Source organism: Microtus ochrogaster, chromosome 16, assembly GCF_000317375.1.
Source record: "Microtus ochrogaster isolate Prairie Vole_2 chromosome 16, MicOch1.0, whole genome shotgun sequence".
Classification (NCBI taxonomy): domain Eukaryota; kingdom Metazoa; phylum Chordata; class Mammalia; order Rodentia; family Cricetidae; genus Microtus; species Microtus ochrogaster.
Window position 1 is genome coordinate 30,756,388 of NC_022018.1, and position 27,381 is coordinate 30,783,768.

General features: G+C 43.9%; 1 protein-coding gene across 15 annotated transcripts in view; it reads right to left on the reverse strand.

Annotated features, from left to right (window-relative positions):
* Carmil1 (capping protein regulator and myosin 1 linker 1) overlaps positions 1–27,381 on the reverse strand; it is a 261,752-nt gene that overhangs the window by 50,974 nt on the left and 183,397 nt on the right. For all 15 annotated transcript variants that reach the window (XM_026782902.1, XM_026782904.1, XM_026782899.1 and 12 more), the window contains 9 exons: positions 27,006–27,087; positions 26,384–26,483; positions 26,229–26,283; positions 21,156–21,328; positions 19,351–19,419; positions 15,741–15,834; positions 12,841–12,939; positions 6,161–6,289; positions 4,112–4,243 (listed from right to left, as the gene is read on the reverse strand). In XM_026782902.1, the coding sequence (XP_026638703.1) occupies positions 4,112–4,243; positions 6,161–6,289; positions 12,841–12,939; positions 15,741–15,834; positions 19,351–19,419; positions 21,156–21,328; positions 26,229–26,283; positions 26,384–26,483; positions 27,006–27,087 (933 nt within the window). The remainder of the gene's footprint in view (positions 1–4,111; positions 4,244–6,160; positions 6,290–12,840; positions 12,940–15,740; positions 15,835–19,350; positions 19,420–21,155; positions 21,329–26,228; positions 26,284–26,383; positions 26,484–27,005; positions 27,088–27,381) is intronic.

The window sequence follows — 27,381 nt, forward strand, 5'->3', positions numbered from 1 at the left end:
TGGACGGGGTAGCTGCTCAAGGGATCTTCCTTTGCAGGTGAGGAATGTGTGCACTAATGTTAAAAGATTTGCCAAAGTGGGTGGTAGGATTGCTCTATGGAAAAGACCCAAATTTGAAATGGAGCTTCATAATAAAATTATCCACCTATAGCCCTCATACCAAGTGACAGAGCAAGGTGGCACTTCACTCTACAAAATAAATCGCAACCAGGATGCTTTTTAGTCCACACAGTATCTTGTAAATGAAGGCTGGTTCTTTAGTTTACAAAGGAAGGTCAGTGACTTGTTCCTTCTTTTTCCTTTAAAGATGTAGTTTTAATCATGTAGGCTGGGGATGGGTGGGTGGGAGAAGAAGGCATAGGATCTCCTGGAGCTAAAGTATGTCGTTGTGAACGGCTTGTTGTCAGTGTTGGGAACTGGGGCTTGATCTCCTGCAAGCGTAGTTCGTGCTCTTCTTTTCTGAGCTTCTTCTGCAGCCCCACCATCTCAGTTTGTCTTGATGAACTGTCTTCACCGCTGTAGCGAGCCGGACAAGAACGCCATTACAAGATGGCCCGACATCCTGTCTTGTTGGTTATAAACAACTCCATATTTGGCTATGCCTTTGAGAGCTGCGTGTCCCCCGCTTCCCGCATGCGCAGTGGATAAGGGTCCTTGGGCCTATCCCCACGCAGTCTGGTGTCAGCTGATGATCGCAGCCAATCACAGGGCGACCCGTGTGCCAATTCCCGATATAAGCAGCTGCCTGAACGCTCTCGGGGCCTCTGCCCCTCTCACTTCCTGCCCTCCCTGGCTTCCTGCCCCCTCGTTCCCTGCCCCTCGTTCCCTGCCCCCTCTCGCTTCATGCTCCTTCAACCAAGGGCACTCCAATTAAAGCGTGATCTGAGAAGAATCCTCGTGTGGTGGTTGTTCTTTCTCGCTGGTCGAGGAGTTCGCCGCACACTGCATCCTCCTCGAGCACTGGGCCCAGCTGGATACTGCCTATATGTGTGGAGAAGTTTGCTGGCATCGGTTGACTGCCTCCTAGCTTTCTTAGGTGCTGAGCAGCGAGTGACCAGGCTCCACCCAGGGGTCCAGAGAAAGAGGAAGTTTTCCTCCCATTGGACTCTGTTGGTCCTTAGGATCCCCCCACCCCTCCTGCTCTGTGTTCTTCAGTCAGTCTGCCAATTCCCAATTCCAGATATTCTGTAATGTCACCGTCTCTCAGTCTCTTTTTCCTAATTCTGGAAAGCTAAGCCAGGCTGATGTGAAGGCTGGGCCCACCCCAGCTTTCCTGACACTGTTTTCATTCTGTTGATCTCTGTGTTATTGTCTTCAGAAGACTCTCAGTGAGCAGGCCCTGACTCTGAAATGTGACAGAATTCAGGACCTTTAAGACAGTCTCAGGGTGTGTACTGTAAAATAACTAACACATCCATCGGGTATTAGGAAACCTATACATTGTCTGTAAAACAAGCAGGATTGATATCTTTAAGATGGCAGCCACCCTTTTGCACTTGGTGGTATTGAGCTTCTGGATGGCAAACATAATGTCCATACTGGAGTGGTCAGAAACTGTTTTGTCTTTTGCTTTGGAGACACTCAGTCTAGGGTTAGGGATGTAGCTCAGTGGTAGAGGATCTGCCTCGAATGTTCAAGATCCTGATGTCAACCCAGTACTGCAAAACCACAGCAACTGCAGCAGCAACAGCAATGACAGCAGCAGCAACTACAGCAGCAGGAGCAAAAACCCTTAACACAGAAAAAGAACTCTCCTGAATAAAGCAAGATCTGACTGCACGGAATTGTTCTTGAACCCATCAGGCCTCATATCCTAAGTGAATCTGAAATTTACCAGGGAAGACTTTCACCATTTAAGTCTGAGGAAGAGAAAGCAAGGGCTTTCCAGACCCAAATAAACATGTTAAAATGTAAAGCCAGAAGGAAAAAAAATCAGACTTTACATTAAAACATCCAAAATCCATTTATTGTCTATGATTTTAAGGAAATCAATGCATTGCATGGTTTTTATAAGGAGGAAAATTGGCAGGACAGCACAGGCCTTTAATCCTTGCACTCAGGAGACAGAGGCAGGTGGATCTCTATGAGTTGGAGGCTCAGAAAGCCTAGGCACAGAGCAGGAGCATCTATATTATCTCAGGCCTTTTAAATGCAAATGTATCTTATTTTGGATATTTGCACCCTAGTTCCTCCTAAGAAAAATTACCTAGAATCCATTTCGGCTGCTCTAGGCAGTTTTGGGGGAAACTGACAGCTAAGGTCAGGGAAGTCTGTGGCTCAGACAAGATGAAAACGGAGCAACAGCTGGAAGTTGTTGGACAGAAAGGGACCTGTTACCGCGTTTTATGGCAGTTTAAATGACAGCCATTCTTACAGTGGATGCTCTAACGGGAGGAGAGGGAGGAAACAGATGGAAATAGGCAATTTCCAATAGTAAAAACACAGGGCTGGGTGTGTAGCTCACTGATCAAATGCTTACCCAGCAAGCATAGAGCCCCGAGGCCAAGCTCTAGCATCATAAATAAATAAATACTTATGCTCTACTTTGCTGTTAAGGAAATAAAATTATACAATAGGTTGGTTTTCTTTTCTTAACCCATTACATTAAAAATGTTACAAGTGTCACGCTGTACTCGGTACTGCTAAGAATACGATAAACAAGCAATTCCTTGCACTGCTTGACACATTTGCCAATCCATACAAAAGCATACCATGAGCAACCCAGGAATGGGACAATTACACACATTTACCCTAACAAAGTTCATCAGAACCTAGAGTAGGTACATATCTGCAGCAGAATGCAGCCTTGATGCAGCCATTAGAAATACTTTCTCACTACTAGAACTGCACTTGTGAGAGTGACTCTGGGTGTAAAAGGTTCCTGATCCTTTTCATGGCATCCTCACAAGGACATAAGACGGAGTACCTAGGTAGAATTCGATGTGATTTCTGTCTCAGTAATTCTTTACAAATTTACTGTTGGAATTACTCAAGCATTTCTCATTAGCTTTTTGTGTTTTTCTGTTTGTTTGCTTGTTTTTTTATAGTCAAAAATAAGTTAAAAAGTTGCTTATTATTAATGTAAGAAAGTATCTGCCTCGTACAGGCAAATCATTACAGGCAGATCCTTGCACAGGCAGATCCTTGCACAGGCAGGCCATGTGCAGAAGGATCCAAGAGCAATTTGCTACCATGAGGTCTAGCACACTGTTCTTTTCTGCCTCTCTTTGTTCAGTACAAATTCAAATAGCCACTTGTAAATAAAATCCACACACTACTTGAGTGTGTCTATGGGACATGCAGAGGGAGATGGAATCATCTAAGAATCCAAGCATTTTCTGCCTTATTAGCTTAATTTTTAGAGCGCAATTAGCATATTGTAAAGGTGCCATTTGTTGGCACCCCAGCTCCTCCACTTACTGCAGAAGCTACATTCTCAGAAGAAAAGAGATTAAATAATTAGAGAAACTCGACTTCAAGGCATCCTTGAAAGATAAAAATCCTTCTGAATGGGAAATGTCTCTGGGAAGCTGGTTTTTGAAATTACCTTTAGAAAAAGCTGCTTTTAGGCTACCCACGTCCTCTAAAGTCTTAGTCTTTCTTCAGGCAGTAAGGGAATAGCAGATCTCTGTTCATTTGTGTGGCCTATAGTTTCATCTTAAATAAGTCTGTTGATCCATCCCTAACCATGACTCTACTTATTCATGTCAGTAGCATGGCAGTACTCATACACAGTCTCCACCACGTTTTCCACTTTCAAAATCAAATGTAAATTTCCCAGAGCACTTTATTTTTGGAGTCCTCTATATGGAAATCATCCCTGCCCCCCAACAGCAACAACCAATCGTATTAAGTGCATTTTGAGACTTGTCATCAAAAGTGAGACTAACTATGTAGGAAAGCATTCTGAAACACTTACACCAGACAAAGATGTCATACTGACTTCTACCCCATGTGTTTACCCAGTTAGTGTAAGCACCCAGGCACACACTACATATATACTCACACACATACACGTGCATCCTATAAATCCAGACAGCTGTAGCATGGAATGCTATCAAACAGTTACATCATCACAAACTCATGCCCCAGAATAATGGGACCCACAGACCTTCAGTTGTTCATCGACAACTCTTGTGACCTCTCCGGCCATTGATTCCAGGGTCTCCTGAATGGGGCTGGATGACAGGCCACTGGCCCCTGTCCAGGAAGCTCCGCCCACGTGGTATAAATTCGGTAGCAACTGTAAGAAATGTGGAAAGTAATCTCGTTGTAAGAACAAATATTTTAATAATAATTAAGACCACTGTGGAGTTATGGAGAGGTAAAGAAATATATTGGAGACCACCGATCCTCAGCCAAAGCCGCAGATGGTAAATTGAGGCCCAGGCTCTTTATTGGCATTTGTTCATGTTCATGAAACGCAGCAATGCTAACATATCACCGCAGTGACACTGGCAGACAGCACAACCATTACTGCCACTCAGCAGCTCTGAGGCCGTGGAGTTGGTCAGTGTCCTTTGGACATTCCTGTCATTGTCTGGGGTGTGAGCATTAAGCTATTTTCATCATACTTTGTCACCAAGGATACTGGTAATGCCACTTCCTTTCAAATACCAATTGGTTATCCCATGATTCCACTCAATTCTGATACTCTCTGCCTAGACTGTCAGACACCATAAGAACTCAGACCTATGGGGCTATGCCACTTCATTGTCAGTCACCAATCCTAGGTCATCGTGGGCACTTTGGGAAAACTGATCATGAAGTCAAGGGGTCCCCGCCACCTAGGCCTCAGGTTCAGAGATCCTGCTGCAATGCCTCACTAATCTGCCCTTGCTCTCCACTGGTGGGTTTCCAGCCAGGTCCAGGGGTGAGAGCATCACCTGGGCTTAAGGAAAAGGACTCTAGAGAGGCTTAGGGGAGAGGCTTCCATGTCATCTTCAGATGTGCCGGTTTCCAAGCCCCTTGCTGGCATCAAGCAAAAGTAATCTAAACCCCTGCTTTAAGATTCCCTCGAAGCTGCATTAGAGGCAGGTGGATGACGTCACTGGTCACGGGTGACTGACCCAGTCTTCCCATTGGCAGGGGCTGTGGATTGGATAGAAGAGCCAACGCTCACCCTGGAGTTGCTTCCTCCACATCCGCTCACTAAAACGAACGCTGTTACACTGAAAGCTTTGGTTACCAGTGGAGAAAGATGCTACTGTCACCTCTGTCACTCAGAATGTCCCAGGGATTTTAGAGGCTCTGGGGCAGGATGCAAGGACAATGGCTCAGTATATATTATTATTTCACCATAGGACCATTTGACTAGTAAGGGCCCTCACACGACATGCAGCAACTGTAATCCTGGGACCAGTAAGATGGCTCAGTGGGTATGTACCACCAAGCCTGCCAAACTGAGTTTGATCCCGGGGACCTACACTGTGAAAGGAGAGAATAGAGTCTTATAAGTTACACTTTGACTTACACACACACACACACACACACACACACACACACACACATACACACATACACACACATACACACACACATACACACACACAAATGAATGCAAGTTAAACAACCATGAAACAACTAAATAAAACTACTTATATGAACTAGGAAGTGGTGGTGCACACTTTTAATGGCACTTGGGAGGGAGAGGCAGGCAGATCTCTTAGTTTGAGGCCAGCTAGTCTACAGAGTAAGTTCCAGGACAGCCAGGGCTACATAGAGAAACCCCATCTTGAAAAACGAAAACAAACCAAAACAACAAAACCCTACTTATATTACCCTAACAGCAGAAGAGTCCAGGTTCTGACTCATACTGAGTCTATTTTCTGTTAAGTCACACTTTGGGGAGTAGAGTCTTTGTAGACAGTTTTTTACCATGCTTCCCAGGCTGGCCTCGAACTTGCTGCAACCTCCCTGCCTCAGTATCCCGAATTCTAGGATTACAGTGGTGAGTAATTTAGGAACCAGATTTCACCACAAAGGACGTGTCCTGTCTCAGGTGGCAGGAAGTGCTGTGCCGTCAGTTACTCAGCTCTCAGATTTATACTCTGATACACTTGCCAACTTTCCTCCTTACTTTCAGTTGCTAGAAATCGGCACAGGTACAAACCGGACGAACACAATACAGATTCTCACAAAATTCCAAGGAGAGACTCACCGTTTTAGAGTTCTTAGCATCACGCATGAGCTGCTCTGCTGCCTTTAAATCCTCCTGAATAGCATCGCCCCCACAGGACCGCAAGGAGTTGAGGTGATCCTGAACCTTCACACATACCCTGTCAATCATCTGGACAAACCAGAGAAGCATTTGAGTCGGTACAGAAAGGAAGGCACAGAATGAACAATAAAAAGTCAAGAAAACAGAACGCATGAGGTTGAAAACCTCGTGCTGGCATCTTCCAGAAGGGAGGTTAACCAATTATTAAATCAGTCTAACTAAACATGCAAGCAACCAAAGGCACATTAACTCCAGGACAAGATGTAAGGCATTTTGGTCTCTTTTATCCCTTAAAAAGAAGACTGTGTAGTGAATCATCTTAATGATTCAAATCTTGTAGCTCCCAGTGATGTTCTGCTAGACGGCGACTCTCATTAACTGTCATCAAGTGCCCCGTGTGTGTCAGACAAAGGGAGAGGTGCTGGAGAAGCAAAGCAATGACTTGCAGTGCCAAGACTAACAACATGACAATAGAATGCTGACAACTGCCAGTTGGTCTCAATTATATCGAAACCAAAACAGTCTCTGGAAATTAACAGTTTAAAAATTCTATTATATGAAGTGTGTCTCTTTATAAACTGAGAACCACCAAAACATAGAAGCAAGTTGGGGTGACTGGAGGTGTAGCTCAGTTGGCATAATGCTTGCCTAGCAACCGTGAAGCCCTGGGTTTGAGTCCCAGTACTGTATAAACTGGGCATGGTGGCACACATCAGATATCCCAGCACTTGAGTGGTTGGGACACAAAGATCTAGATGTTCAAGGTCATCCTTGGCTACAGAGCGAGCTGAAGAACAGATTGTCTCAGTCACTAAAGGTGGGATGTGTCTTGTCCTATTAGTGTGGATGACGAGTAAGTTAATGTCATCCAGTGTCTAGCCCAGCAGCTTTGCCTCACAAGCCATTTGTACTTGAATCATTTTTACTGAGCCCAGGATTGAAGTAAAGAACACAAAGGAAGTAGCAGAGCATTGTGTACACAATTGCAGTAGCAGATGGTTACAGAATCTTTATTTTAAATCTGCCCTGGGGCAGACCTGCTCGTGAGTGACCCAGTTCTCCCATGGTGGCGGGTGTTATGTGGAATGGTCATCCCTGGCTCAGGGTCTCACTCTTGGTCCTCACCACCTCTGGGACTATGGGCTGCAATAGCCTCTATTTTATACAGTCTGCCAAGTGTGGGTATGCAGCAGGAAAGGAAGTCAGAGAACAGACTCATCTCAAGTAAATAACAGTCACGGTGCTTCCAAGACCTTCCTCTGGCATTTTCATCACAGCTAAGCATTGCTTATTTTATGGTCCTGGAAAAAAATGTTTAGCTAGGCAGCTGAAAGATGGACAATTTAAAATCATCCTCAGCTACAAAGTCAAGTTCAAAGTCAGTCTGGGAACGTTAAACACAAACACTAAAATATAATAATAATAATAATAATAATAATAATGACAATAGTTGGGTTGGCGAGATGGTTCAGCAGGTAAAGGTACACGCAGCCCAACCTGAGGAACTGAGCTCCATCCCTAAAATTCATATGACAAAGGAGAAAATTGGTGCTTCAAGGAAGGTGCCCTTTGATCTCTATTGGGAAATGCAAGGCACACAGACAGTCCTACCTCCTACTCCCACATACAAAAAATAAATAGATAAAATGAAATGAATGCATAAAGAATGAAACAAATGAATATAAAAAAGCAATCTATAAGTGTCCTGCCCCATCAGGTAAGTCAGTTGAATCAACAAAGTTGTTCGCTTTTTAAAACTAAATTACCTTTTTTTTTTATTTTGAATAATTTGATATTGTGTCAACAGGAAGCTAAAATCTCCCTTTCTTCTCCTACAAATTCCAAAACATCAGAGCCTTCACCAAAAAGGGGATCTGATTCTTTGGGTAGAAATTGCATTGCATGCTTGATGCACTGGCTTCAATCCCCAGCATTACAAAATGAAATATAATTGTGATCATTTTGCAGGCCTTGTAATCCCAGCACTCTAGAGGCAGAGACAGGAGGATCACCACCAGCTTGAGGCTAGCATGGGCTACAATAGCAATTTGCAGGACAGCCAGGGCCGCATCGAGAGACCCTAGGAGAGGGAGGGAGTGTGTTTTCAGAACAGCACAATAGACTTAGATGCTGGCCTTAGAGCCAGGGTCTCCTGCTGCAGTGCTGACTCCCCTCTTACCTTTCCCTTTATGAAGTCAGGCTCACAATGTCTGTTGGGGCATTATAAAGGCAATCGAGGAAGACAGCGCCTCTCAAAGCCGCTATCCTGTTGACGAGGGCCCGGGAAGAGCAGGGCGATGCACATGGCAGCCATTCTGCCGTGAGATTCCCAGGCTTTATTAAGTGACGGTCCTGAGCCCCTCACAGGAAAATTTTGTGAAGGGTTTCTCATTTCGCCTCCACTCCCCACCTCCAATCTGTGCTTCCAGGCAGGGCTTGAATACTCTCTGTATTCATTCCCACATGCCCAGCAGAGTGCTGACTCTGTGCTTCTAAAACTCTCCATGATGGACATAAATCTTTACCCTTCAAACTGGCATATTGATCTAAACAAAAATGGTCATCAATAATTCACATCTCACTGAGAATGATTTTCTAATTTCAGAAGATAACCAGACACACATCTGAAGCCACAAAGGATCAACCCAAGCGGCCTGTGGAAACAGCCCAATAAAGTCAATCCTCTCCACTGATACTAAAGAGCCCCCTGAAGTGCGTGCCATCAGCGTTCACGGAGGAGAGAGTGTTTAAATGAACTCCACAAAAATGGTCTCCACATGGAACAGTTTTCAAAGCCAAAAGGAAAATAAAATTTTAGTTCTTCAAATGAAACAAATTCATATTATAAGGGCTCGTCCAAGCATTTGCTAGACTCTAACAAAACCAAAACCATTTGGAGTCTAGGCGATGTGAAAGGCAAGCTATTTACTTAAGATGATATAGGGGAAAGGGCCAAGTTAAAACTTGGGGGGGGGGTGTCTAGGTGTTTCATTATCATTTTATAAGTCATACCCCTAATGTATATCATTGAAAACATTTACAGGAGGAGACAGCAAAAAGACCACTCTAGTTAATCAGTTATAAAGCTTCGTGGTAGAGGAATGTGGTCCTTCCAGCCAACCTTCCTGTTTCCATCTGATGCACATTATCTTTTAAGTTAACACATAAAAGTGTCGACTGCTGTGGTCAGTGTTATTTGCTAACTCGAACGAATCTAGAATCATCTGGGAGTCTGGCCGCTGAGCTGGCTGGTAGGGGATTATTTTGATAGCATCGAGGCACCATTCCCTGGATAGGGCCCTGGACTACATTCAGACAAGAGAACTAAGTAGGAACACGCACCTCCATTCCCTGTTTCCTCGCTGTGGATGCTATATGCTGAGCAGCTGCAAAGCTTTGCCACCTCAACTTCCCCGCCGTGAGAAAGACCCTAGAACTGTGAAGCACAGTAAGGCCTTTCTCTCCGAAGATGCTTGTCAGAGCATTTTATCACAGACCAGAAAAAGAGACGGAGATTGCCAGGGCTCTATGGGTAAGTTCATTTGCCTCTACTCAGCACGACCTTTCTTTATCTGTGTCCTGATCTGTCTTCCTAAACTCTTGCCACACATGCGACCTCTTCCCCTTGAGAACCTGAAGAGTCCTAGAGAGCATCATGAATCTATTTGAACATGACTCTCTTTTCTTCCTTCAGCTCTCTGGTCTTAACATTCCCAATCGTAACATTAATAATTGTTTTCACAGTGGTGCAGTTCAATGGTCACCAGCAGGCTGGCCCAGCTGAGATACACCTCCCTGAATTTGCTGCTCTATCTGAAACCCTCAAGAAGATGAATTGTAACCCAGAAGGAGTGGGCAGAGATGGATTACCCACTTCTGTCCTCTGAGTTGGCAGAAGGGCAGAGTTGGCTTCTCAGCAACCTCATCACACAACTGATTCATATTACACTTGCAGGAACTAGCAGGCTCCTTAAGAGCCACGGGACCGCTGAACCAAAGCATAGAAACTGCTCGCAATAGATGCCATTTTGAGTCACTCTCAGTGTTACAGCTTTGTGGAAACAATGTTCTTTTCCTCTATGGCTATTTCTTTATTCAAGAGAAATACACCCATACACCTGATGCTGAAGAGAGAAAATCCTGAGTAAGATAATTGCTCTGTCCCCAAGCAATGTCAACACAGAAGTGGGAAGAAACATCTGCAGTTAACAGTGTGTGTGTGTATGAGTGTGTGTGTGTGTATGAGTGTGTGTGTGAGTGTGTGTGTGTGTGTGTATGAGTGTGTGTGTGTGCTGGTGCAGGTCTATAATCTACTGGGAATGTGGAGACAGGAGCATCAAAGCTATCCTCAGCTTCACAGGAAATCAGACACTAGCCAGAGCAACACGAGAAATAGCCTCAATAAAAAAAGGACTCTTAGACTTGCTGACGAGGAAAATTACTGAGAGCCATTTCAGGGGACACATATAGGCGGCATGTTTCAGAATGTTCCTGAATGAGGTTAGCCAAGTGATGATCTCCAGGAGAAAAATCAGCTCAACAAAGAGTGTTGAGAAAATGGCTCTTTGGAGGAGAAAAACTAGAGCTTGGGGTCAGATAATTCTGGGCCTGACTTTGTCTGTGATTTTTAATACATAGCCAAGTTCACGGTTGTATGCATGGTACACGGTATATGTCCATGTCTACAGTGGCAGAAGGTAGTACCTGCAGTAGGGACACAAAGCCCAGAATATTCACTATATCAGACAAAGTTTCCAAATACCTGATTAAGAGGATTTATCCAGTGGGGGAGGGAGAGGGGGAAATTCAAAAGCACAAAGACAGTACTGATTCTTACAAAATTCTAGATAAAGACACCAGACAAAAACCAATGCATGAAGAAGAGCCATGGGATTTCAGTGTTTCCTTCTAACACTTGTTTTCTGGGGCATGGCCACTGGTTAGGGGTTAGGAACAGTTGTCACAAAGGGTCTATTCTTCCTGTATTTAAATGCCTCAGCACTTCAAGGTACATCTCCCCTGAAACTGCTGAAACGATTCAAGTAGGAAAATAGCTAGTCATAAAATCCCAGGAAATCCCTGCTGAAGGGAAAGGTGGCAACGTACCCAGTATGTAATAACTCACATAATTCAGAATGAGCCACCAAGGCAGAGTTAAGCATTCACAGCCCAGTCCTGTGTGCAGTTGCTTTCCACTGAGAAGATGGGATGGGATGTGAAAAACAAACACTAGAAATAACAAACACTAGAGAAACAGACACTTTCAGACACGGTCGGGGGCTTTTGGTTTGTCAGGGATTTTCCGTTTTTTGAGGTTTTCGGTTGTTTGTCTTTGTTGGTGTTTCGTTTTGTTTGTTTTTTGGTGTGAGGTTGGGAGTTGCCCTCTCAATCAGAAAGAAGTTGGAATAATATTGGATTAAGAAGCCTACATTTTGGGATCTCATTAAGGGATAAGAGGCAAAGTTTCAATGTAACAGTCTTGCTGCTTTTAAGGTTAAACACTGAAACCAGCGCTGAAGCGATGGCTCAGTGCATAGGAGCATAGCTGCTCTTGGAGAGGACCTGAGTTTGATTCCCAGAACCCACGGATCAGGCAGCTCACAACAACCTGTAATTCCTGCTCCCAGGCGACTGATACTTATTCTGCCCTCTGTGGGCACTTATACTCATAAGCACATATGTGCTCCTCCCATTAAAAATAAAAATAGATCTTAAGAAAAAAAAATAAAAGCTGGTAATAACGGTAGGCTGTAAAATACTCAAGTAATACCAGTCCCTAACAGGGGGAAAATTAAATTTTTAAGGTCTGCCAAAATCTAAATAATACTTTCTCAAAAGTTCTGATAGGTAAGAAATATTTTAAAAAACTTTTCTTGACACGGATATGTTACTTTACTTTTGTAACTAAGTAACACCTGTGATCAGTGCTGAGCTGGCTAAGAAGGTGGGGTCACTCAGCACTCCGAGACAACACAATCAATCCTGTCAGTTCCTCTCAACCTTGCCTCGGAGATAACCACCCGGCTTGATTCCACTGCGGTTTTGACCTTCAATTATTTGCTATTGTTTGTATGTTTTTGTTTTAATGTTTTGGGACAGGGTCTTATGTAGCCCAGGTTGACTCAAACTCTGTACATAGAGAACTCCTAATCCTCCTGTTTCTGACTCCCAGGCTGGATTACAGGCCTGAATCACTGTCTTTGGTTTCCGTACTAAATGTATCTTTCTTTTTCATATATACTAGTGATCAAAAATAGCATTGGATTCCATGAAATACCCAGTGAAACCCAGCTCTGTCTCTGCTCAGCTTCTTCCTCTTCCCCTATCTTGAGCTGTCACGTTCACAGTCTCCCAATTTCCAACACTTACAAAGCAGCAGTTACCATCTTTTCCCCTTTAGCTCGAGGTTTCTAGGATTCCATTTCCCATTACAGTTTCTTCTTTATACCTCAAATACACTTTCCTCTCTTTCCATCTGCTGAGATTTCCCCAAGCCAGCTCCTACTGGAACTGTGCTCTGCAAGCCTCTGCTGACAGTGAGGGGACGGTGGTGCCCTTACCTGCTGGGTGGTGCCCTTACCTGCTAGGTGGTACCCCTACCTGCTGGGTGGTGCCCTTACCTGCTGGGTGGTGCTGGTGACAATTCCCTGTTGGAGGCGGTAGGCCTGCTCCTGAAGATATTTTCTAGTCTCGTGATTCCGGAGCAGATAATTTTCTATCTGAAAATGGAACACACATATCTCTCAAGAACACCTTTCTGCTCTCCGGGGAATGAAGTTATCAGTGAAGGAGTCAGTGAGCCTGGCCCGCCAGCTAGCTCTCTGAGCCCACAACCCATTCAGGCTCAGGCAGCGCTCTGACACTGGAGTTTATCAGAGGTGCTTTTAGCTGGAAAATGAGCTTTCAGGTAGATGAAGTCGTTGCTGGGTGACTCTGAAACTGACAGAGATAAGGCAGTATTTGGTGGCAGCTGTAGCCGGCTCAGGCTTCTCATTCCTGGGTGGCATGTTTAAACTACCATGCAGTTCAAAAGGGATGCTCTTCCAAGGAGGGCAGCAGTGCCCCCAAACCTCAGCCTCATCCACACCGCAGAACTAATCAGCATCTGGCTAATTATTTTGAGAAAGGAAGGGAAGAGAGGAAGGTATGCATGGGTGGGGGTGAGGGGGTGAGGAGGAGGATTAGGGAAAGAGAGAGAGGAAGAGGGAAGAAAGAGAGGTTGTGGACAAGGAAGGGATATAAGGAGGGGGGAAAATATGGAGGGAGGGAGAGAGAAAGGGTATAAAATAAAAATATAAAAATAGTAACCTGGGCATAAAATTTTAATAATCTACCAAATTTTCATAGTTTCTTGAAACAGGTTGGATTTTAATAAAGTCATAGAAAATAAGAAAACATATTCCTACAAAAAAAAAAAAAGAAAAGAAAAAAGAAACCTTGAAGTGATTTGACAATTAGTATGTTTCCACACAAACTCTCCTGAACACCGGGAAGGTCCAAATATAACCAGGTGAAAAGGAAGAGTTTATGAAGAGCAACAGACCATGGGGTGGGCACTCTCTGACAGAGGGCGCAGGAGGAACTAGTTAGAATGAACACCCGGAAGAAGGCTTTCGCTGGGTATGGTGTTCAAAGTCTATAATTTTGATACTCTGAAGGTAGAAGCAAAAGGATCGCTGTGAGCTTAAGGTCATCCTGGGATGCACCATGAGTTCTAGGACAGCCTGGGCTACATACAGAGCACTGTCTCAAAACATAAATATACTTTCAAAGAACAATCTGAGGACTGGAGATGTGGCTCAGTTAATAGGGTGCTTACATAGCACACATGAGACCCTACGTTCAATCCCCAGCACCGTGTAAACAACATGGTGGTGAGTGCCTATGATCCCAGCAATGAGTAGGTGGGAGGAGAGGGTTCAGAGTTCAAATCACACTCATCTAGGAGATGGGCTTCTGGGTATGCCTGAGGAGGGTGTTTTGATTTACTGTTATGGATGTGGGAAGAACCATCTCAATCACCGGCAGGGCCATTCTCTGGGCAGGAGACCCAGGACCACACAAAATGGAGAAAGTAAACTGAACACAAGCATTTTTCTCTGTTTCTTGACCTCAGATGTACTGTGAGCAGGGTCTCTGAAGTCCCTACACCTATGGAGTCCCTGCCATGGCCTAGAGTTTGGAACTATGAGCCACTGTTAACCTTTTCTCCCTTGAGTTGCTACCGTTAGAGTGTTTTATCATAACAAGAGGAAAAGAAACTAAGACGCTGGTTACAAAGTGTTGTATATGTGACTGCCTAATAGCCATCACACACACAAACACACACACACACAGATGCACACTTCTTCCTATAAACATTAGCAGCTGCAGCATAAGAGATCATACGCAGTGAAATCAGAAGAGACAAAGGCATGATGAAAAGGAATATAAGGCCAAGCTGAGCTATGTGAGACACTGTCTCAGAAAGAGAGAGGAATGATTTAAGGTGGGTAAATTGCGCCATCTTGGTTTATTTTTCCCCTCTTTATTGTTTTAATAATGTGCCGTAACCATTTGCCTTTTAATTTGTCACTATGGTTCCCTAGTTAAGAATGCCTAGTAACTGTGAAGCTCTTACTGTTATTACATTTTCATTTTCATTTTCCATATGCTAAAATAACTACTACTCAATAGCAATTAGAAACAATTAAAACCCAGACAGTAATTACCTGCATCCCAGGAAACAAGAAAGCAAAGCAGAAGAGCCTCTCCACTAAACACAGCTGAGGCAACAGGAGAAAAGAAAGCTCCCTTCCCCCTTTGAAGCATCTTTAACACAGCACAGAGCCCCCTGGAGCTGGAGCACGTGGGCTTCCTCTCAATGCCTCCCAGCAGCCAGCTCTTGCCAAGGTGACACATCAATGGGAAATGTTCTGCTACAGAGGTTCCAAACAGTGACAGACACCTGAGGCTTTCGGTTCTTTGGCTCCATCCCTGTCTTTTCACAGCTGGATCACACTGGGCCCAAAGCCTGAGAGCAATCTGCTCATCAGGAAGCTCATTTCATACAGACAACTGGTAGAGACAAGGCTGGCAGGGCCTGTGTTCCCAGACCTTTCCCAAGGCCAGCCATCCTATTCACAAACCAAACCATGAAGGAGCTTTAGTGTCTTGTTGTTTTAAGAAAAATTATGTGTGAAGTTTGTTGTGCATGTATGTGTGGTAGTTCAAATGTATTTGACCCCATAATCTCATAGAGAGTAACATTAGAAGGTGTGGGTTTGTGGAGTGGTTGTGGCCTTGTTGGAGGAAGTGTGTCTGTGCAAGGACCTGCCTGTGCAAGGATCTGCCTGTGCAAGGATCTGCCTGTACAACCTCCATTGTCACTCTGGTGTTTGAGACAGTCTTTCTCTGGCCCAGAACTCAACAGTTAGGGCATGCTGACGACCTAATGAGCACCAGGAACTCCCCTGCCGCTGCCTATCCAGTGCCGGGATTCATAAGAACATGCCACCACAACCCTCCCAGCTCTCAATACCTTTTGTAGAGCTTCTTCTGTCTTTTCGGGGTTTGTTTTAAGAGCTTGGGAAGCATCGTACATAGGAATCGGCATGAATCTCAGTGTGTAGTTCCTGGAGAAAGGAACAGAAAACATACATTTTAAAATAACATTCTGCTACCTCAATTGAGCATTTTTTTAAGATAAAAATATAGTTGTCATATTATCTTTTAAAAGTCAGATATGGTAGTGAATGCCTTTAATCCCGAGGCCAGCCTACTTAGAGAGATGCTGTCTCAAGTAAACACACAAAAGAATATCTTTTTATTTTTGCTAAACTGGTGTACACCCGTAATCCTAGTAGTACTGGGAAGGGTGAAGCAGGAGGATTGCTTTGAGTTTGAGGCCAGCATAGGTGACACATAAAGTATTAGGCCAGTCAAGGTTACAAAACAAGTCCAGGTCTCACAAAAACAAAATACTTCCCCAAGTCACCCAGCCATCAAAGGGCCCTCAAGTGCAGAGTGGTTTTTAATATTCATATTCATTAGTGCTGGATGACACCATTAATTTGCAATGTCCTACAAAACAGAAATGAAGTTGATGAATTTATTTTTGCTTTCCATTCTGAATTAACATGAAAGACAAAAATCTTCTCACTGGACTAGAAAGATGGATAGAGAAAGCTAAAAAGAAAGTCTAGTATCAAATGGCTTCATGGTTATCCACTGAACTGATGGTACCTGTCAATCACATTTGATAGCCAGACTAAAATGGGTACAAGAAGGAAACATAAAAACAAAAAAGATGCCAAGCCATTAGCAGCCACAAAATAGATTCTCTATTCTGGCATTCTTTGAGTAAATATATCCATAACAGGTAACCATCTCTAGAATAAGCCTAGGAGAAAGGGTGGCCTGCCTGGCTAGGGACCCTGATCCCTGCGAGCCACTGTACAGCTTGCCTAATAAATCAGCCAAAGCCCATCAGGTGTGAAAACCAACTGTGGGGTACTGTGCCCATGCTATGAAACTGCTGTTGGCAGACTAATCAGACTCAAGAGTGCAGAGGACAGTTACCTGAGGTGAAAAACAGCACAGAAATTGGAGCCTGCCCTGCTTCGTGTTGCTGTGCCCGGACAACCATTCCCACTTGCTCTGAAGCACACACGCCAAACACACACACACAGAGCAGATGCCTGTCCATCCCCACCCACAAGGTGACTGTCCACTTCTACAGCCTGCTGTCCAGAAAAAAATGATCTATTGGTACCATTTGGGAGTGACCTGGGCATTTTCCACATACAATGTAGTAACACCAGGGTCAGGCTTTAGATCTCCAAACAGTGAGGAACTGAAAGTCTCATGGACATCTAGGTGGCTATCACTGGAGGAGTGGCTTAGCAACTAACCCCCCTAGCAATAAGTCACTAGCAATAAAAAATAATCAAGAAAAAAAATCATTTTATTAGCAGCAACAACTTAGATCACTGTTTCCTCATAGAGAAAAGAGCCATCCAGTCCACGAGATAGAATAAACTTCAATATAGAATTAAACAAAGGAAGGCTGCCATCCCTACAACTTTAATTTTTATCTTGTTTTATGTGTTGCACAGTTGTTTGTTTATAAAAGGAACCAGCCAAATGGAATTAAAAGACTATAAATCTTTTTATAATCTTTCCTGCACCCAATTTTTTATCACATTCCAGACCTGCATGGTTTATTTAAACAACAGTAATATGGAAAAGCTGGCATCTTGGAGCACGGCAGCCATGACTGACTGATCCAGAGACACCACCATGCACCTGGCATTTCCATGTTGAGTACTAACAGGGTGTGTTCCTGACTTCTCTTAAATGCCAGCCTGGAATGACAGTGTTCCATGTGATTGGGAATGACTGCTGGGATGTGAACACAGCAAAGATCCCTGTTCCTCCTGTAGGGACAGAGCAGCAGCAGACACAGATGGTTCTGTAGCCACTGACAACTCTGGGAGGAGATGGTGTACTGTGATATGCTAAGCTACTTTCCTACACTCTGCAACGGCCTGGTGTTACTACAAACAAGGAAGCCAGGCATAGTACTTGCCCTGTAATCCCAGGACTCTAAGGCAGAGAGAAGCAAGGGGATTTTTGCAAGTCTGAAACCAGCATGCTCTACCATAGCAAGACAAGGTTTCAAGGGAGTGGGGGGACTAGGAAATGAATCCTTCTGATTTTTGCACTCTGATTCCTGGCTCAAGCAGAAGGTATTTGGAGTTGGTCTTGTGGCACACATCTTTAATCCCAGTACTTAGGAGGCAGAAGCAAGTGGATCTCTGTGATTTAAGGCCAGCTAGGGCCACCTAGTGAAACCCTGTCTCAAAAAAACCCAACGAAACAAATGAAGAAAAAAGAAAGCATTTGAAGAACATTAACTCTGATCCTCTCCCTTGAAAAACAGGATAAATGAAGAAGTGAGATAGGCCACATGCTCGCTGATGGGGCTGGAGACAGCACATTGAATCTGAAGCTCCTCCCACCAACCTTTCCTACAGGAAATTGGGGTGGGCAGTGATCTAGGATAGTGAGAATTTCCTTCCTTTCCTGGGGAAGGGGCTGTCCGTGGCTGCCCCCATCTCCCAGTGTTTTAGAACATCTTCCGCCCAAGGCTGAGGATCTACTTAGAGCATTTCTGAAATCTGAAGGCAGCCAGGCTCTACTCTTGCTGCATCCATCCACACTAGACCCGGAGACTATTGAGGGCAGATAGAGAGTTCCTGCCTGCAAACAGTGATACAGTTCCTCCCCATCTTAGAAGCACAAGGTCCATGTGCAAAAGTTCCAGTAAGAGAATGTCATCTTTAACATTTTTTAAGGCTGCAGCAGTTAAGACAAGATGCTCTGGAACGCTTGCCTGGCAATAGTACCTTCATCAATGAGCTAATATCAAGTTCTGTCTCAGGTCCCCAAGACCAACAACCTTCGGGTCCAGTAAACTCAGTGAAATTTCCCTCTTTGCCTTGCCTCAACCTCTGTGAATGCGCTCAAGGTTTACAAAAGCATCTCCATGCGATGCTTTGTTCTTCTGGGTGAGCGCTAGAACTACTTCTCTGCTTTGGAGCTGCTCGGAAGGATTTCTTAGTCTGACAATAGACAAAATAGAAAAGAGAAGAGTCTAGCGCTATTTTCATCTGTGTCTAGTATTGTTATTTTTTTTATTTCTTTGATCAAAAAATACATTTGGCAGCAAGTAACAATTGTAGCTATCAATTACAATTAAAAAAGTCATAGCAATAAGATAAGCTTGGGACTCACCATTAATCAATTTCACTTTTATTTTCTGGACTATAGATAACTCTCCCATCCCTACCTTTACCTCCCCCTCCCACCCCTGTTGTACAGATAAACAGAAGAGTAAACCAAGTGTAGAGAGACTGTGGGCCACAGAAGCAGGAGGAACGGTGACTCTAAGGACCATCTGCTTTGGCAGATCAGCACCTCAGCCCTTGTGCTGCACATGAGAAAACTCACATCAGGGCAAAGCCACTGTCCTCCTGAACTCCACGGCTCGTTTAAAAAGTTCTGATCTCTACCTACGGTTTCTTCCAGGCACTAAGGCCATTGGTTCTTCAGGGCTGTGTCAGAGAAGAATCCTAATTAAAACTTACTTTTCCATAGCAACGGCTATATCTTGAAAGCCTTGTGCGGTGATGTTGTTTTTGTCCCAGATGACTGTCCTGTTTGGAAATGAAACCATGGCAATGATCAGACACTGAGGTGCGGTGGAGATGATCATCCCACAGGAGATAAACTGCTTTGGATCAGCTCTGTCTAGGAACATCCAACCTTTTGAAATCCCAAGACAACACTCATGGCCAAAAGTCATGCAATGCAGTCAATTTTTTAGAAATTTCATAATGTTTTAAGTAAATTTAAGAGTGTGTATTGGACTGAATTCATAGCTATCTCTGATGGATTGCTGTGGCATGCCATCCACAGGATATACACTGGATAGGCCTGTAAGCATTTTAATAGCATTATGTAAGCAAGGAATAACATTCATTTGTTTCATCACAACAAAAATGCTGGGGCTGAACCCAGGGCATCATGCATACTAAGCACACACTATTCCACTGAGCTATACTCTCAGCCCCTACGTTATAGCTTAACATGGCTGTCACACCTATATTTGGAAAATCCACACCTAAAAGTGCAGCAAGTACGTTGACGTATAGGAATTCTTAAGACCATACCTGCCAGAAAACTAAAGGACCTGGTCTCCTTATTCCCTTCCAGACAGCATCCTCAAAGTCAAATAGAAACTGAAGCTCCGAACAAAGATGCTACCCAGCCCTGTGTTCAACACAAACATCTTCAGGCACAGAGACGTTCTCTGTCCTCAAACTCTAGAGAAAGCTCTGGTCTATCTCATGTTTTCTCATTTCCCTGTCATGGTGTGATCTTGAGATCTTCACTTAGTTGGTAAAAACTATAAAATAGGAGGCTGTTTACTTACTACTGAAGGAAAACACAACCTTCCCCTCTGAACATGTATACTTCTGTGCTATTTTAGGATTCTCCTGCACACAGAAACTACCTTTTGATTATCTGGAGGACTCCAGACCACAGCTGTTACTATTCTCCCACCCTCTAAGGATTGCCTTTCCTACACTGACTTTCAATGTTCCTGCCATTGCTCTTGCCTTGTGGCTTCAGCTTAATCAGAGGCTCCTGGTTCTGTCTCATGCTAGAGAAAGAAGCATCCAAAAAAGAGCCCTGGGAAAGCAACAGGCATTTGCTCTTCATTCACCAGACTGACAGACCAACCACAAACCCCAATTACTCTGAGCATCAGATACAAAGACGCAAAGTTCAAAAGAACTCAGGGCAAGTATGGGAGCAGAGAACTAGTCCCCATGGGGGACCAGTCTTTGAAAAGCACACCTCTAGTACCCTTGTGCTTTAAGGTTATACGGAGGTGGGAAGTGGAGGAAAGGCCTCAGATTCACAACCACATATGGTCACGCACCAGATAAGGACATGTGCTGGTGATGGAGCACTAACTCTATTGCCCAAGGATCTCGCGGTCAGCTTCTTTTGTGCAAGCATGCTCTGAGATGCTTGCTGAGCTGTATCACCTAAGGACGCTCCTCTTAAAACATAGCCTGTCGCTAAAAGATGCAGACAGCCTGGGCCTGCAAAGGTTGCCCTGCTTCTCACTGCCATTGTCTCCCTGGTAAGCTGTCAAGACTCTGTTGAAAAGAAACCACAGCACACTGCCAGGGTTTTACATCCCAGAGGACTTGTAAAGACAGACAAACATCTGAGGAAATACCATATATACATTCAGAAGTGTCCCAAGTAAGAATTCTGATGAAAATGATGAAACCTCTTTCTTCCCAGTGAGTATCCTGGGAGGCCTAGGCTCCCCAGAAAGGTCACCCATTCCCAGGGCCAGGACAGCCCTGCCTACCTGAGCTTGGTGTTGATCTGCAGAGCCTTGGCGAGCATCTTGGCTCCCATATCCCCCATGCCATTGCCACTGATGTCCACTTTGGTCAAGGAGGTGTTGCTGCCCAGGGCATTGATGATGATGGTGACCTCAGTCTTGAGTTTTGAGTCAGCCAGGGACAATGACTGCAGAGGCTGCAGGGCAAACAGCACACAACACTGAACGGTCTCATCAAAGTACTGACCGCTATCCAGCTCTCCGTGGAGAACTGAAAGTGGACCCATTGGATTATCTGCTCTGGAAACTGCTGTCTAAAGGCATGGATGGGGATGAAGCTGGAACCTAAAGGTTCTGGAATTGAACAGACCTCCTAGGTGAAACTTGGAGAATAGGTTCTTTACTGCTGAATATCTGGGGCTTCTATGGCAAGACATGGATCAGCAAAGCATCCAAAGTGTCCCAACTGAGGCATTATTCTTTTCTGTCCATTTTATTTTTCTCTAAGTGAAATAATAACCCTAAAACACAGAGACAAAAATGCAAAGTAAAAACCACCCAAGATGGATAATGTTTGGCCGATGACTATTTACTAAGTATGTACTGTATCTAACCACTGCCTGCTCTTTTCATGTGCTGATTCATATTTATTTGTGAGCCTAGCCTTTAATGGCTGAGCCATCTCTCCAGACCATGTGTGGATTCCTTTAACCCTCTCAGCCACCCACCGCATGGACACTAGTGTCATTGTAATCTACCAAACAAGAAACAGAAGGGTTAAGCAACTCAGTCAAAGTCACACAGTTAAAAGATCGGCAGGCATGAAGCGTGGGGAGTACAAGTTTGTAATCCCAGCACTTGGGAAGTGGGAGCAGAAATCCAAAGTCAGCATAATGTGCGTGGTATTCCATCTTACAAGAAAAAACAAAAAACAAAAAAACCAAAGTCACAGTTAGAAAGGAGCTGAATCGGGACCAGCTGGAATGAGCTACTTTCAGACTGCATGCTCTCAACAACTACATCACACTACCCCACGGAGCTTCTTCTAGAGCAGTTTTGGTCATCACCCTCTAACTTTATCTTAAGTTTCCATAAGAAGCAATGCCTGCAGTTCAAGCCGGGCGGTGGTGGCGCACGCCTTTAATCCCAGCACTCGGGAGGCAGAGGCAGGAGGATCTCTGTGAGTTCGAGACCAGCCTGGTCTACAGAGCTAGTTCCAGGACAGGCTCCAAAACCACAGAGAAACCCTGTCTCGAAAAACCAAAAAAAAAAAAAAAAAAAAAAAAAAAAAGAAGCAATGCCTGCAGTTCAGAAACAGTCTGTACGGCCTGTTTACTTTACAACACAATGTATGCGGCTGCAAACTAGCACCTCTTCTGTTCCCTTAAACTAGAGACTGAAAGTCACACAGGCTGGGCATAGGTTTGGTCTGGTCATCAAGGTACCTGATCAAATTCTTAACAGGGTTTCTTCCTTGTTGGAACTAACGAGTCCTGGCCTTCAGCTGCTCTTCCCTGTCTAGAGCCTTCTAATTGAAGATATTAGAAGCTGTGCCTAGCCTAGAGGATCAGAGGATGGGATTTTCACCTGTTGGCCATTGACTGCAGGGTATTTAAGCCTCCATGGTGCTATTAAAGAAGGGCTTTTGTACCAGCGATTAGAGGTCCGTGTGTTGGTCTGTCTCTGTGTGTGTTTCCTCAACCTCCAGCCCCTTGCCCGAAGCTCACTGGATTCTAGCGCATAGAGCGCAGAAGAAGGCCATGGTGCACAGCACTTCCTTGTGCCCAGCCCACTCAACCTACTCTGCTGCCTCCCTAATCCTGTGGGCATCTGCATTTGCAAGACTTGGGACAAGGCATAGCTTAACGAAATGGGACAGATTCCAAGGCATGAATCACCACCACTATGGCACTAAAAGTCCCAGTTCAGACCTGGGGACTGAGGACATCTTCTGGGTGATGAGGAGTGGTCTACCTCATTCCCTTAAGCAGCTCACCAGGCAGGTGAATGGCTACCTGTGCCTGCTTTACCAGGTCATATTGATCATGCACCAGTGTGTATAAAAGAAAGAAGTCTCTCTCAATGAAGTACCAGGGACAGGATGGGAGGGGGGTAGAGTTAAAACTTAGACATCAGTCAGGCATGGTGGCTCTCACCTGTGATCTCAGCACTTGGGAGGTAGAGGCAGGAGGATAAACTGAGGCCAGACCCAGGAATAGGATTAAAAAAATGAAAGACTCTGGGTCTGAAAAAAAAGCATGGGATAAAACCAGACTTGTTGAACATAGCAGACAATGAGGACTACTGAAAACTCAAGAACAATGGCAATGGGTTTTGATCCTACTGCACGTACTGGCTTTGGGGGAGCCTAGGCAGTTTGGATGTTCACCTTACTAGACCTGAATGGAGGTGGGAGGTCCTTGGACTTCCCACAGGTCAGGGAACCCTGATTGCTCTTCAAGCTGATGAGGGAGAGGGACTTGATCGGGGGAAGGGGGAGGGAAATGGAAGGCAGTGGCGGGGAGGAGGCAGAAATCCTTAATAAATAAAAAATAAATAAAAAAAATGAAAGACTCAAATATCCATATAGCACTCTCCTGTAACTCAGTTAGACTAAGTGACTACACCCTTATCCTTGACATACAGATGAAACGCCGCTGCTCAGACAATCCAGGGCGAATCAGAAGGCAATGGCACATCAGTCAGGATCAAACCAATACTAGAGAAAGGGACTGTGGTGACTAACACAATGAAATCCCAGGCAAAAGTCTAAGTGGCTACAGTGTTCTTCGTATCTTACATGGAGATAAACGGAAAACAGTGAAAAATGCTCAGACTCAGGCAACCTAACGTCATACACAAAAGCACATGCAACACCACTTTACAGAAGCCATAGCCTTGTTTCCCCATTTCTTCACTCTCTAGTCCACCACAACAAAAATCATCTGTCCTGGCTTCTTTCCGATACTAGGAAAGTGCCAGTTCAAGAAGCTACCAATTACTATCCCATCACGACATTCAAATTCTAACACAACCCAATTAACACTTAAGAATAATGGGTAGAGCCATAGTGGGAACAGGAGGGCCCAAATGACATACATATTTATAAGGTCAGTTTTTCCGATTCATTGCCCTTCTCTACAGCTATACTACCTGAATGCTTAATGCTTAATCAAGGCTCAGTCTTCAGGTTGCCTTCCTGGGGGAAACTCATCCTAGTCTGTGGATCACAGCATGGGTTTCTATGCAGTCCTTCAAAAAAGATTCTCTGCCTTGTTGGCTCCTCACTATCACCATCTCATGAACTTGGATGCTGTCACCTTCATCTACAGCTGAAGATGATACTGGAATTCTCAGGAAGCAGGGTTTGCCCACCGAATATCACGTGCAGTTCTGGGTGACTGAGATATTCCACGGGCTGCCAAGGAATGTGTTCCACAGAGGGCAAAGCATCAAAGGAGGGGGTTGCTTCTGAATGCCCTGCTCTTACTTAAGCAAAATGAAAAATAGGTCCAAAGGAATCAGTTTTCTGTGGAATCTCTGAATGCATGAGGCTCAAAAGCTAATCACTTTAAATTGGGTTGTATATTACAGACTCATAAGTACAAGAAAAAATGGGTGGTAATTGTCTTTTGAAAAACCCACATCATTTTCAGTGACACAAAATAAAAGACATTGTTCATCGTAGAGTTATTATCAACATACGAATCAGACTTGTAACTCAGCAGAACTCACAATTACATAGCAAACGTGTCATCTGCAAATGTGTTTTCAGGTGTGTTTTTAAATATCAAAATTATCTTTAAGTAAGACACTTTAAGACTACAAAAACAATTGGGAGACACTTAAGCAATAATCCGAACTTGAAATACATATCATCTTTACAAACTAAAATACTTCCTAAGTTATTTGCTAAGACACATATTTGGAGATGAATACTAAGTATGGTTTTGTAACACTGAGCTCTGAAATCTGTTTAAAATGGGCCAATCTCAGGAACTTTGAACTGTCAGTCAAGCAGAATGACAAAGTCAAACTAAATTTATAAAATCAGAATTAAACTCCAGTTTTGTCCTTGACTATAATAATCTAATCAAAGGGGAACAAAATACCATGGTTATTAGCAGAGGAGGTAAAGCAACAGAATCCATTAAATAATTGAGTTGTTTAGCACAGTTAAGAAATTACAGCTACACGTGAGACTATCAAGAAAACAGAATTTTCACATCTTAGCTGCAGAAAGGGCTGGCAGGGCAGAAATGCCCAAACCCACAGCCTCACAGCTGCCTTAGGGAATTCAGCTGACAGATGACAGAATTTTCCGTCATTTCCTGATAGAAGTTTAAAAGCAGAAATGTTACCTTTCAGAAAGGGACAGACTTCACCTGATTTGTGTAAGAAATTACCCTACAACCCACAGTGTGGTTCTTCTGAATGGTAACAAGGATTTGAATTTTAGAAACTGTGTTTCATGATGAAGTAAAATTGTGTAAAGGACACAGTCTTAAGAAGCATCGATCAAATGAAACGTAAGACAGGCTACTGGGAATCAAAAGAGTGGTGTTTCTTGGCATAGTATATGGTATTGTGTATTATACATAATAATACAGCCGGCCAGATAATCTGAAGAGCTGGTTAGGATGTAGATAGGCTTAAGAGTTAATTTACACCTTTGACAATCTCCCAGTTTGGGTCAGTGAGATGGCCCAGTGGATAAAAGTCCTGCTCCCAAGCCTCGCAACCTAAGATCCCCAGGAACCACGCGAAGAAAGAGGAGAAATGACTCCTATGAGTCACCCTCTGACCTCTGGAAGCACACCGTGGTACTTCTGAGCTGAGTGCACACATGCACATGTGCAAACACAGACAAATTAATAATAATAGTAATAAATGTTTTTAAAAGTTCTTAGTTTTAATCTTCTTGATGAATTGGAGAATAGAATTTAAAATATATTGAAAACTCCACTGAGGCATATCCTATTTTTAAAATAACTGATCAAATGTAAAACATGTACGTTATCTGAAAGCATATCAACGTCAATCTGATAGAAATAATCACAAGAAGACAACAAGTAAAGTGTGTCACGTGATACTCACAGATTCTTCATCCTGGATCATCTGCACTAAGTTGTCCAACACAGGCGTCAGATTCCTAAAGAGATTTTAAAGACGTGGACAGTGGAATCAAATCAAAAGCTGTCAGGCGGCTGGTTATTTTCACCATTGTCACAGAAAAAATTCAAAGCTCTTACTTGGATTTCATATTATTAAAATTTTTGCCTAGCGCCAGGTGCTGTATGGATCTGTTTTTGCTGAGCCACACTATCAGGGTAGAGAGGTCGGATTCTAGCCCTGGAAAGAAGAGTGAAGACACTTCAGAACCCACGTGGCGAAGAGACACAGTGCCTGTGCAGAGCGCGGTGCCCCACGACCTTTATTCTCAGAGGAGCTTTTTAGTCTTTAATCACATCCTGTTAGTTCACAGTGGTGAACTCATTTTCCTCAAGGACTGACCTAAGCCCCGTCTAGAGTCAGTGTCCATGCGAAGTCTGTAGGATCCAGAAGTCATACTGGAGCAGTTTCCCCTCTCCCCCATACTGCTCACTGTTAGGTAACTTGTTATACAAGTTTTCTACATAGTTTTAACTGGATCAGGACATTCACTAAACCAGCACAAATAAAGCTAGTTAAGTAAAAAAATGGAAAGAGTTTTATGACTACCAAGATGTTAAAAATGCTGGACTCGGATCTTTACCACAGGATAGAAGATAGTTTATAATCTGTTTTCAACTTTGCATATTGGGCTGTGGCTACTGGGCCACCTTCCCTTTCCTCGCCTGTCCCAGGAGCGTTTTCGTTTCTTTTGTGTCTTACCGTTGTCAGAGATGTCTAAGCTGATGATGTTGTGGATTTCGGCAATGCAGCCTTCTAGCACTTGAGCTCCTCCAGACCTCAGCTAGAGAAACAGAGCAAAAGCAAGGTAAAGTCCGCTTACCACTACAGGAGAGGCTGAAAAAGTACTAACAACATGTCTTAAAATAAGCCATCAAAAAGCAAAGGTTTATCAGCTCCCAATGGAGAGAGGATGCTATTATCAATAGTAAGGGAATGATACTGTTTGCTCCAGCTCACGATCCAACGTTAAATGCTAAAGTTCTCAGAAAAAGAAGAGGGGGAGACAGTGGAGATAACAGGTTAACTTTACTCAGTGGAGGGCTGGGGGTGGAGCTCGGTGGTAAGGCACTTATCT